This window comes from Lycorma delicatula, chromosome 4 (genome assembly GCF_047948215.1).
Source record: "Lycorma delicatula isolate Av1 chromosome 4, ASM4794821v1, whole genome shotgun sequence".
NCBI classification, from domain to species: domain Eukaryota; kingdom Metazoa; phylum Arthropoda; class Insecta; order Hemiptera; family Fulgoridae; genus Lycorma; species Lycorma delicatula.
In genome coordinates this window covers 34,775,968-34,788,540 of record NC_134458.1, presented here as the reverse complement: position 1 = coordinate 34,788,540, position 12,573 = coordinate 34,775,968, and the positions used below count along the sequence as shown (strand labels likewise).

General features: G+C 30.7%; 1 protein-coding gene across 1 annotated transcript in view; it reads right to left on the bottom strand.

The window, feature by feature from the left end:
- LOC142323260 (neo-calmodulin-like) overlaps nt 1-7,023 on the bottom strand; it is a 41,286-nt gene extending 34,263 nt beyond the window's left edge. The window contains exon 1 of the mRNA XM_075362666.1: nt 6,785-7,023. Coding sequence (XP_075218781.1) covers nt 6,785-6,787 — 3 coding nt within the window. The 5' untranslated portion in view covers nt 6,788-7,023. The remainder of the gene's footprint in view (nt 1-6,784) is intronic.
- Between the last annotated feature and the right edge of the window lie 5,550 nt (nt 7,024-12,573).

Sequence of the window (12,573 nt, the reverse complement as noted above, 5' to 3'; positions counted from 1 at the left end):
TAGTCCCTCGGGGGCTGGGTTACAAGAAAGTGACCCGGCGACTGGGGGTTTCGCAGTCACCAGCTCCACTAGACGAGGCTAAAACGGAGCACATCGTTAAAACATTGTTCCCGGCTCACACGGTTCGTGCTGAGCGGGATTTTGGCGACTAGGGAGACTTATCGCTCTTCTTGATGGAGAAGCTGGAGAAAGTTCTACGGTCGGTGAAGGTCAGAAAAACACCTGGTCCAGACGACATACCGGGCGAGGTCCTCAAGCTGGTGAGTCGTCTGCTTCTTGATATGTACAACTCATGTCTGGAGGTTGGGGCCTTCAGCTCCAGATGGAAGACCACGCGTCTTGTGCTGATCCCCAAGGACAAAGGAGACCCTGAGTCGTCGTTCTCCTACCACCCATTGTGTATGCTTGACACGGCTTAGAAGATATAGGAGAAGCTATTAAGGGAGAGACTGGTTGCGATTATGAATCAGGCAAGTGGCGTCTCGTTCAACCAATACGGTTTCCGGCAGGGTCGGTCGACCCTAGATGCAGTCCAAGAAGTTGTTGAGGCGGTGCAACGGGCAGAGGATCACAATCATTTTTGGAGCAGATGAAGATCGGGAGATATTCGACGGAGAGGAACGGACTAGCACGTTCCTTGCCTGGCAAGAGACCTGGGACCGCTAGACCGCAAGGCTTATCCTTGTGGTCAGACCGTGGACAGAGCGGCGGTATGGAGAGGTGAAGTAGTACGTAACCCAGTTTTTAACGGGTCATGGTACTTTCGCGCTTATCTCAATGCCATAGGGAAAGCGCCATCTCCTGACTGCCTCTATTGCCCCGGACGACGCCGAGCACACTTTTTTCAAATGCGCTCGGTGGGCGGTAGATCGAGGGACACTAGAGGCGGGTATCGGAGCACTGAGCCCCAACAACATGGCATGGTTGCGACGATGCTGCATGATCTGAGTAGCTAGGAGAATGTGGCCCGATTTGTCGGGGGATTGTCAGAGCTAAGAAGGGTGACCCGAATAGTACTGAGCCAGGTGAAAACTAGGTAGCGACCTTCTCAGGCTAGGATAAGAGGACTCGGCCTGCCTGAAGTAATGTGTAAAACGGTTCCGGGTCGAGTCCTGATAGAAAGGGGAGGGTAGTTGTAGCCGGTAATCTACTGATGGCGGTTTGATAGGACCACCAGTGGGAGCTCTGCACTCCGTGCTTAATAAATGCATCTCACGTCACTCCCCCCACCAAAAAAAAAGATTATTGTTATTATTGTTGATATTTAATGATTACATTATTTTATATTGCAAATGCAGTGTATTATTTTTTCTAGGAAATTGCATTTTATTTGTTATTATTGCACTATTAAAAGTAAATAAGTATTACAAACACTGGATTAATTAGTATTATTCACAAATTTATAACACTTCCAAGAACATTTGTATAATGTATTATTACGGAGTAAATAAATATTTTTTAATTGTTGACTGGTATTGTCTGTAGAAGTTGCTTATAACCATTTGCTTATGAAATCTAACATAGAATCGACGTATAAAATCAGTTTATCTGTACTAAATCACATTGCCTTATACAATAATGGTACCAAATTAATGTTTATCATTTCTTATAAAGATAAAGCAAATCAGTCAACTATCCCAATTTTGCCAGCAATATTACTTTTTTGATTAATTTATAAATAATATTAATTAAAATATTTTTAAATTAACCCTGAATTTTCTGCATCTCTTCAACGTTTAAATAAACGCGCGCAAATAATTTTCATTAACTCATTCTGAAATGTGAATTATTTTGTAGTTACTTATTATATTTAATATCTTCATGCATTTACCCTTAATGTTATTTCATCTTGTCAAAACAAAATAAAAATTTGGTTATGTTTAGTTATTTAAAACTCTTTTTTGGTTTTTGTGACAGAAATTTAACTTTTAAAATTACTATTTTAGAAGGAAATAACTATTGACGAAAGTATCCAAAGAATGTTCTTAAAAAGTAAAAAAATTACTTAAATATTTTATGTATATATAAATACATATATATATATATATATACATAAATCCAGCAAGCAGTATATATACATATATATATATATACACTGCTTGCTGGATTTATTACTTTGATAATATTATTATTAGTAACAAAGCTGTGAGATTCATAATAAATATTTTTAAAACGATATATATGTATTAAACTCAAACCATAATGACGTAAACAAAGGTCAAGATAGTCATGATACCCAGCTCAAATTCCAAATGAAGCACTGACCACAAAGGTTTTTTTTAATCATGCTTTTTTGTATACTGTAATGATAACAGCTGAATTATGATATCAACTGCAATATTACTCATTTTTTAATTTATTTTTCAATGACTCATTAAAATGTGAATACGAATACTGATAATTTTTGTTTTTTACATTTTTCGAGCCGGATGCTTTTGTTACACTAATCTTTTCCTGATAAGTACTGAATAATAATATGTCAAGCTTTTATATTATCACAAAATGGAATGCAACTGACAGATTCCCGTATAAGTTTTTTTTTTTTTACCGACCTACAACTAGAACGTAAAATGCAGATGATAAAATACGATATTAAATACACAGATTAATAAAACGTAACAATACCGTTTTAATTCATTAAAAAAAAAAATAAATAAACATTTCATACAGTTTAAAATAAATAACTCACAAATATTCTTTGAAAGTAAATAAATTTCAACCCCAAAAAAAAAAACATAAAAATTTGTTTATCGTATAAATTTCATGAAGTTTTAAGTTTTGAAATTTTATTATTGCTTTTCTTTGCCTTAAAAATATCCTAAACATTTGACTCTCTAAAGATGTCGCTTGCCATAATAAAAAAAGCGTAAAATATGAATTAAAAAGATTACGTAGGTTGTATTAAATTTCTACTAACTTTGACTTCGATGTATCGTTATGTTGCTAAAAAGTCAAATAATTGATATGCAGTGTCACATAAAAACGGGTAGAATGAAATAACGTATTACACGAGAAACACTGCAAGTCTAACTGTTGCTGATATTTTATATTTATTGTTTGTAAGGTAAACACGAAGGTTAAAAAATATCGGCTATCAAGAAAAATGTTTGCCGCTAACTGCTACATAATGATGTATATAAATCTGTTTACACGCCCACTAACCGTATTCTTCTTCTTCTTCGAGAGAGAGAGAGCGAGCGAGAGAGAGAGAGAGAGAGTGAGAGAGAGAGTGAGTGTGCTGAAGTGAGTAGGGTGCGGTATATAATATCCACATTTCTCCAGTCAATATAACATTGTTATTACATTACATTGTATCCGGTCAACATTTTTCTCCTACTTTTTTACGAAAACAATTGCGTTTCCTTCATTTGGTTCAGAATTCAAAATGTTGATATTGTGATTATTACAAAAAATTACTAACTCCGTTACAAACAGCATGAAACCTTGTAACGTTTATTACGATTTAAAATCATTTCTTTCGTATCAGGTCTCTTCGAATTTATAAATTTTAAAAAATAAAACAAGAGAAAATGACATTGAGTTAAATTTTTTTTGAAGTGTTTATTCAGTTCAATCACGTGTCAGTTGTATTAAATATTTTGATTTATCAAAATGAGTAACTGAGTACGAGAATGAAACTGTAGCTCCTCTATTTACAAATGGGGATATTATAGAGACAGTGCAGATTAACTGTGATAGTTCCGATGAATTTTGTACTGAAAGTAACCTTACTGAGCAGAACTAGTCAAAGTTTAGATATGAATTCCAAAAGTGAAATGTTTGAACCCATCGATAAGTTAGAAAATAAAACAGTGTCCAGTCTCTACAAAAGATAATAACATACTTTTTTTATAATTAACAAAATTAAACGAAGAGAACAGATCGATTATGTATTTCGTTATATACATGTACAAACACGTATGTGCATATACCATACATATATATAACTCTGTCGGTATGCTGAAGTCGTGCAAAGATACAATACATTATGAAGTAAAACAACTTCTAATAGTAGGACACTATTAGTCATTGACTAATCTTCAGAAAACAAAATAATTTTATATTTGAGATAGTGAAAACATATCTAAAAAATTTATAAAATTAAAAAAAAAATTGGGCCATTATAACGTGAAAGTAAATAATTTTAACAGTAACGCTGATGTACAAGGAAAATAAAATAGAATATTAGGTAAAATTTTCAAAAAATGATCAGTTGGATAAATAAATTTGCTATTCCTGATGCATGTATTGGAATACTACCGATTATTATTGTAGGTCAGTAAATGTTTTAAATATGCTTCGGCTCAAAATTATGATGCCCCAGTTTTTCCGGTTTAAAATCTAATTTGGTTATAAAAAATTAATTTTAAATTTATTAAACAAAATTAATATTTTCCTGTGTATGTGTATGTCATGGTATACCTACCATAATTCTAGAAATCTCATGAAGATTGATGGGAAAAAAGAAAGTTAACAAAACACTGAAATTCGTACAAGAATGAACTTCGCTAACTATTTTTATTTGAAATAGAGACGCAAAGAGCCATTTACGAAAAATAAAGAAAACTCCAAAAACAGATAAGCAATTCGGTTGTAGTCATCATGAATAGAAATTAGGGGAAATTAGTAGATGTGCATAAAAAATGATTAGTAAAACCCTGTAAAAAATGTAAAAGAAATATCAAATAAAGACTGACGATAAAATAACAAATAATCAAAGAAGACTTACGAAATATAATTTCGTATAATAAAAAAATATTTCTACCCGTGTTTAAAAAAATCGAACTGTACAATAGTCCAATATGAAAACGGAAATGTAGATTAAAAACAATCTAAACCAATAAAAATTCCTTCTTTTACTACCCGAGTCATTTTTATTTTATATTTCTTAACTATTTTAAGTGATGTTTTTCTTCTCTAATTATTTATATATGTATATTTATTCCCCCTTATTTCTGTTGATTGTTTAACAATAGGTTTGCTCATGTAATTATACATTTTTATTTCGCATATTTTTATTTATTCAATATTTTTGTCAGTGATTCGTAATAATTTAAATTACAAAGATAAAATAAAACTTGCTGAAATAAAAATATAATATATTAATTATCTCAATACAATATTAAATAATTTTAATTTTTTAACCGCTATTACAGAACACTGCAAAAGTTTTTAATAGTGTAACGGTCTGTAAAAATAATTATCATCCGAAGGCTGATTATGAACGCAAATAGTGCTATCGCTACCCGTGAAATGAAGCATAAATAATACTGATAAACCTGTACAACTCTCTAAAGAAAATATTACTATAATAATTTTTATGGGCCGTAAAAAACATTAATGTGTTCATAATATTATTTACTTAATATAAAATTTGTAAATATACATAGTATAGAATCTTGTTTGCATCACTCGAAAACCAGTTAGGCCTACATTTTTTCTTTCGTTTCACGAATCTCGAAATCGTAGAATTTCATCGATTGGTCAGTTTATCATACGAAACGAAGAAATACGGTCGGTATTCTACATAGGTGAAAAATGTCCACATCGTAGAAAAAAATTTGTTCTTGAACAATTGAAGCAATATAGATTGATAATCCTTCTCTGAAAGACCTCCTACAGAATCGGTGTTTGAAACATGTCATTCAACGAAAAAAGGATTTCCTATTTATAGCGACAGCCTAATTGTTAATTGTTTTTTAAACGCCTGCCATATAGGAACCGACTATGGGAAAACTTTTTAAAAAGATTTAAACGACAGTTTTTTACTTAAGCTTTGGAACAATTAAATTGCATTACCGAGAAAAAAGGTGAAGTGGATACTTTTTATGTTTTCGATTGATGTTTTCAATTCAACATATATGGATAATTTTACACATGGAAACTTCCCCTAAGAAAAAAAAATTACCGGAAAATTACAGGATTTATGAAATAAACATTTTCTAAAATTTTGTTTGTCTATTGTTCCGAATTGTTCTAATTTTATATACGACTATTTTATGGTTAAAATGTTCTAATAAAGAACTGTATATGAAAAAAAACTAATGATTTTTAAACCTATAAGATACCTCAGTAATTATTCATTATTGTTATTATTCAAAACGGTTTAAAAAATTTCAGGTAGGTATAATTTATTTTAAGTCTTTCGTAGCGATTGTTACTTGTTAATATATATTTAAAATATCTGTAAAAGAAGATTTACGATCTTTAAAATTATTTTTATAAATATTTTTGTTTTTTTTTACAAAATTTAATAGGTATTTATTTACCTGTTATATTTTTAATACATTGCAATTATTTCAGTTAATTAATAAAATTAGAAAATGCTTTGAAAGAAAACCAGCATTCAACCGTAGCTATTTAATTATAACTTCTGCCAAAACATCTACTTTAATTATTTTATGAGATTAATATGGATCTGTAGATTAAAACGCTTATTAAAACTGTGATTTTTTATAATGCAATATGTAAAATATTTTTATAGGTAAAGATACATACATTATTTTTAATTAAGGGAAATATATATGCTTATTAATTTTCTATTCACTACATTCATGAATTACGTTTTCTTTATTTTTTAAATAACTTTTTAGTTTATTTTGAATTTTAAGAATTAGGTTTTTAATTATACTGTAGTAATATATGCTGTACTCAATTAGATAATTTATTTGTATTAATTAAATATAATTTGTAATAATGTAATAGTTATTTCAAAACTTATATATATATATATATATATATATATATATATATTCATGTATATGCATGTGTATTATGATTTTACCATGATGTTCCTCAGATGGTTGACAATCGGTGCAGGTGAGAAGAACCGGCCAAGGGCAGAAACAATGTTGCCTTCCAACTTGACGAGTCACGCGTTAAAACCGACTAGAAATCCGTCGAGACGACAACAGTATAGGGTCGTCTCCGTTGATATTCTCGTTGATAATGTTTATAATGATGATTATAACGCGACGTCGATGGTGTGATGCTTCAGATAGAAGAGGATATTCAATACTTGTCGGACATGCGCATTCGTTATAAAAACATTTCTGCTGTACTGCCGGGGAGCTACGTAATTTTGTTATTATTATTATTTTGTATCGTTACTTGTAGAATAAAATCAAGCTGTGGTAATTACGAAATGTAAATTTAAGCTGATTATTTTTCCCTCCATCAGTATTAGTATCCTTCCATTTAATTACAATTTTTAAGAGAGAATTAAATTTATCATTGTTTTAAACAGATAGCAAACACTACTCATTATATACCACGAATCAGATGAGTCTAATTAAAATAGAAAATGAAATAATAGTAATAGTAATAGTAATAATAATAAAATGATAACAATGAATCTGTTATTAATTTTTTTATGAACGAAAATCTTAATTAATTTTGAAAAAACTTTTAACGAAAAAATAACAGTCTATTTTTCCAGCATTTTCATTTAGCTACTACTACTTTTAAAAATTATTACACATTTTTTTAAAACCATCTGATTTACCATGATGAAAGATTAATGTAATCTATTTAATGACCAAAAATAAGTTTAAAATGTACGTCTTACAGTTGCTATAAGTATATTATTTACTTATCGACCGATTTGGTTAAAATTTAACACAAAAATACGTAAAACAAAAATTCAGCCTCTTTTTTTCTAAAAAAACAGGATGACGGGCTTTTCATACAAAACCTCCTGTTTTCAAACCTTTTAATTACTAAGAACCATTTTTTTTTGTGATGTGATTTTGGTTATGTCATCCAAAATGTTGTTGAACTGTCTACATTTTTTAAAAAAAAAAGAATACATAATTGAGAAAATTACGCAAAGAATAGAACAAAAATTAATTCTTAACTGAGCAAAAAGTAAAGAGTTATGTTAGGGATTGTCACCTGAAAATCATTCAAAGGTAATAAGATATTTTATAGTTATCTATTTCATCTTGGTAATGATGCTCCATCGAAAACATCAATTACAAACTGCAAGATATATTTCAGTTTTAGTGTATTCTGTTGTTTCTATTTTTCAGCTTATAAATGTTAATAATTACAGCTAATTATCTCAATATCGCTTGCTCTTGAAAACAAGTAGTATAATACAAATAAAAATACATCCAGCCTTCAAGTATAAAAAAAAGAAGATATTGTTTGTGGTTTTTTATTGCAGATAAACTAAATCTATTAAAAAAAAGTATCCTTTAATATTGTTATAGTGTTCAAAAAGTGACGTAACCTTATGGGAAAACGAGTAAGTTACAGTAGTTGTTGAAAGCGGTCTCCATTACGCGATTCACATAATAATTGAATATGACGTTGCATTCTCTTCAACACACGTTGTAGCGTTTGTTCAGGAATTGCGGTGACACATCGTTCAATTTCGCTCTGCAATTCGGGAATGATGTGAGGATGAGTTTTGTAAGCGGTATGCTACCCCTACAAGAAAAGGTCAGGAAGGAATAAACCAGGAGGCCGAGGGGACCACAACCCCTTCGAAATCACTTGTCCATGAAAACACTGATCCAAGAAAGTCATAGTGTCGTTAGCTGTATGAGCCGCAACATAGTCCTGCTGAAACCACGGTCTTCAAGTATAGCGTTCACAAATTGTTGAACCATTATTACGTAGCGCTCACCGTTCAGTGTGACGTGAAAAAACGTCATGAAGATTCATCTAAGTGACATTGTACACCAAACACCCACTTTTTGTCTCTGCAGAGGAGACTTGTGCAACTGATGTGGATTTTCTGTTCACCAAATGCATGAATTCTACGTATTCAAGTATCCATCGAGGTGGAACCATCTCTCGTCAGACCGAAACCGATCATCGAGTTCTTCCCCATCTGGCGTTACAGATGACATGAATCGCTTACGGAAAGCTACGCGTTTTCCAGTGTCTGCAGGTGACAACACGTGAACAGCACTAATTCTGTACGGATGCATCTTTAAATACATGCGTGATGCCGTGTGAGCACTACCGACGGAGAGACCAGACTGGCTAGATAGGCGTCGCACAGACTTCTTGGGACTAACAGAATATTCAGCTTAGACGTCGATCTACTTTTCTGGTGTTAGCACTTTCGGTCGACCGCTTTTGGCTGCATCTGCAACATTCCCTGTCTCTTGGAATTTGTCGTACAGCTGCTTTGGTGCAACCACACCGTACTTTTCTGTGAAGGCATTCTGGGTCTGGGCACAATTGGCATATCTAATATATTGGGAGACAATGAATATTCTTTGCTGCATTTTTAACCGGTTTTTCCTCAGTGCAGCAAAAGAAGGAAACATTCTTCCATAAGGTTGGGTCATTTTTTTAACATCCTAACAAAACCTACACATGATTGTAAATAATAATAATGACAATGAATCTGTTATTAACTTCTTATAAACAAAAACCTTAATTACTTTTTAATGAAAAAACTTTTAAAGAAAAAAAATAATTAGTTTTCCATCGAAATCCTGAAAAAGAGTAATAAAAATTTTAGATAAATAAAAAACAATATATTTTTCAGCTTATCTCAATATTTGTAATTATTTCGCTGTAAAACTAAAAAAAATTCATTATATAATCAGAGCTGAAGTTATATTTCGAAAGATTGCCATTTTGTTTATATGTGAAAAAAGAACCTGATTCTTTTTTTTCTTTTGTTATTCATATGCAATTTCAACCAAATCAATCGTTAATATACCTAACACCCAGTCAAAGATGCATCACAAACTGTACAACGATAGCTGAGTAAAAGGGTGAAAATTTCAGTAAATGTTACAATATTATCTACTATGGAACATTTTACCTTAATTATTAAATAATTTCCAGTTTAAAAAAAGAGATCTCATCAAACACTAATGTCGATCTATATTTTTATGAGATTTCTTCTGTTGAGTTTTATTTACATTACTAGTGTGATCTTCCAGTCGTCAATTCTTGTTTTCCGTATCCATTTGTTCTTCATTTTAGTTTCTTTGTTAAGCTGTCATTTTATACGTTATATGTAATAAGATTAGATTAATTATTCAAATATTCTAAAAATTATTTTGAAACTTCTTTCATCGAAAATTCTGTTGTAATTCTAAAAGTGGATGGAAAAATTTTTGAATTTTTTTTATTTTTTTTAATGCACCTAAAAATATAAAACTTTTTCTTTTATTAAATGTGAAAGTACAAGAATAAATATAAATTCCCTAAACAAAAACTCAGTTCGTATAAAACTACCGTTGAAAAGTATATGACCAAAAGAATTTAATTTCATTACTTTCAGTTTTCTGGAAATATATATATATATATATATATATTGCTTACACCGAAAAAATAGAGGGACTCAATTATTTCCCTTTGGTTCCAAATTTCTTTCTATTAAACATTTCATAAATTTCAATAAAAAATAAATATTTATTCGGATTTGTAAATAATTATTAATTACAAAGATCACTTCAGGAATGGATAGATGTGCTATTCCAAAAATAAAAAAACGAAACCGTCCCGGCATTTGCAAGGTCAAGGAAACCCTTGGTAAAATCTCTGATACAGAGTGGCATCACTAAATACAAAATTGATAATAAAAGTTGATAATACATAAAAAATAAATAAATTTTTTAAGTGATAATGACGAAAAACTATTTAGATCACTAAATAAAGTATACAATAAAAAACAAAAAACAATTTGAAAGGCACTCATTGAAATTTTATTAGTATTTTTTTGAATATTTTAAACAAAAATGTAGCAACTGGAGGGAGTTTTAGTACTATTATTTAAAAACTCATTAACAGATTAATACTGGCTCTGTAAATAAAAAAATCCTTTTCGGCACGCCGGAAGACGGAGGTAGATTTCACCGCTGCTAAGTAGGGGATAAAAAAGATTTCCACCTTAAAGTTAATAAAAACTTCAAATTTACTCAATACGACAATGGATGCATGTGAAAAAAGTTTCACATGTTTAGCATACGCCAAGCCCCATCTTCTTACAATTCCAGCAACATTTTGGTCATCCCTTGCCGTAAGGATTGGTCATATCAAAAATTGTTTCAGATAAAAGTTTTAAGTAATGTTTAGAGGACTAACGACCACTTTAAATCGATTCGATACTGTGCTGTTAAGAAAGGTATGATTTTTTGTCTTCAAACCCCATTTTTTCCATCCCGTGGGCCAATGGTAAGCGATATAAAAAAACTTTACTTAGGTAAGTTTTAGGCCCTTATCCAAAAAATAGTAGAAACTTTAAACGAATTCTATATTTTACTTAATAAGAAAGTTATAGCAATATTATGTTTTTTCGAAAAAGCCCCCCCATTTCCACCTCCATAGTCCGATTTTGGCCGTTAACGGAACTCGACCGAGATTTTGGAACGAGTTATTTTTAAGGAACAATTTGAAAGTGATTAGCGTAAAATTACAGCAATTATCGTGTCCACAAGAAAGTGAAATATATATATATATATATATATATATATATATAAATGTATATATAAATTTTTGAGCTGGCGGTGGTTTTGGGGTCTGGGGGGTGTGAAACGCGAAGATATGTCGAAATTTTAAGGAAGTCAAATCATGGTACCCATTGCAATAGGTACCTTTTTTATGAAATCTACCTAAAAAGGTACTAATTTAATTTTAAATTAATCAGTGAGAAAGTGTTTTAAATGATTTTGTAATTTATTAAAAATTATAACGGAAATAAATCCCTTTTCTATAGGATAAAAGTTGTACTGCAGTGAATAAAAATAATACTACTTGTTTTGATAAAGGTGGATAAGTTAGGAGTAATATCCCATTTTCGTAGTAAATGTAAGTAATGTTTCACATTCGTAAATATAAACGCATGAAATGTAAAAAGTTTTAATTTACTAAGTAACGATCAGCGTATATCGTATTTATCCGCTCCAAGCAATGATCTGAAAGCTCATTTCTGTGTGCTGAAAAGTCGTTCTTACTTATCGAAGATTCCACTAACTGTAACCATTTGTAGACCTACAAACGTTCATGTATTTATTTGCAGTTTAATTTCTTTGAATGATTCCGATCAGATTTCTAAATTTTTACCAGGTAATTTTATTATATAATAATACGAGTTCCAGATGTTTGTAATTACTCTTCTATCTGTCTCAATATATTACCAAATTATTTCAGAAGAGTGTCCATATTACGTACGTAATTGAATTATATGCATGAAATAAAGGTTGTTGTCAAAACCCATTTCTGCAGGTACATTCTAACTAGATTATATTTTTATCGTGAAAATCAATATTAATCAATTTCGACAGTTAAACTAAGTCCCTCAGTTTTCCTTGGATTATTTAAAAGAGAAGGCAAGCAAAATATCCGTTTATAGTCCCATGAAATAAAACATCCGTGAATAAGTTCTATAGTAAGGAATAATAATTATTAAAAAGATTATTCATCAAAGAAATAATATAGAATAAAACACGTCATGAAAACTTACGTACGGGTGAAAACTTACTTATGGATGGAATAATCAAGCACCTATGCCTAACATGAGATGCTTGTTATTTTTGAGAAATAATTTTTTTTTTTAAACCGTAATTTTGTTTGCTTTTCAGTAAGTTAATCAACAAAAAG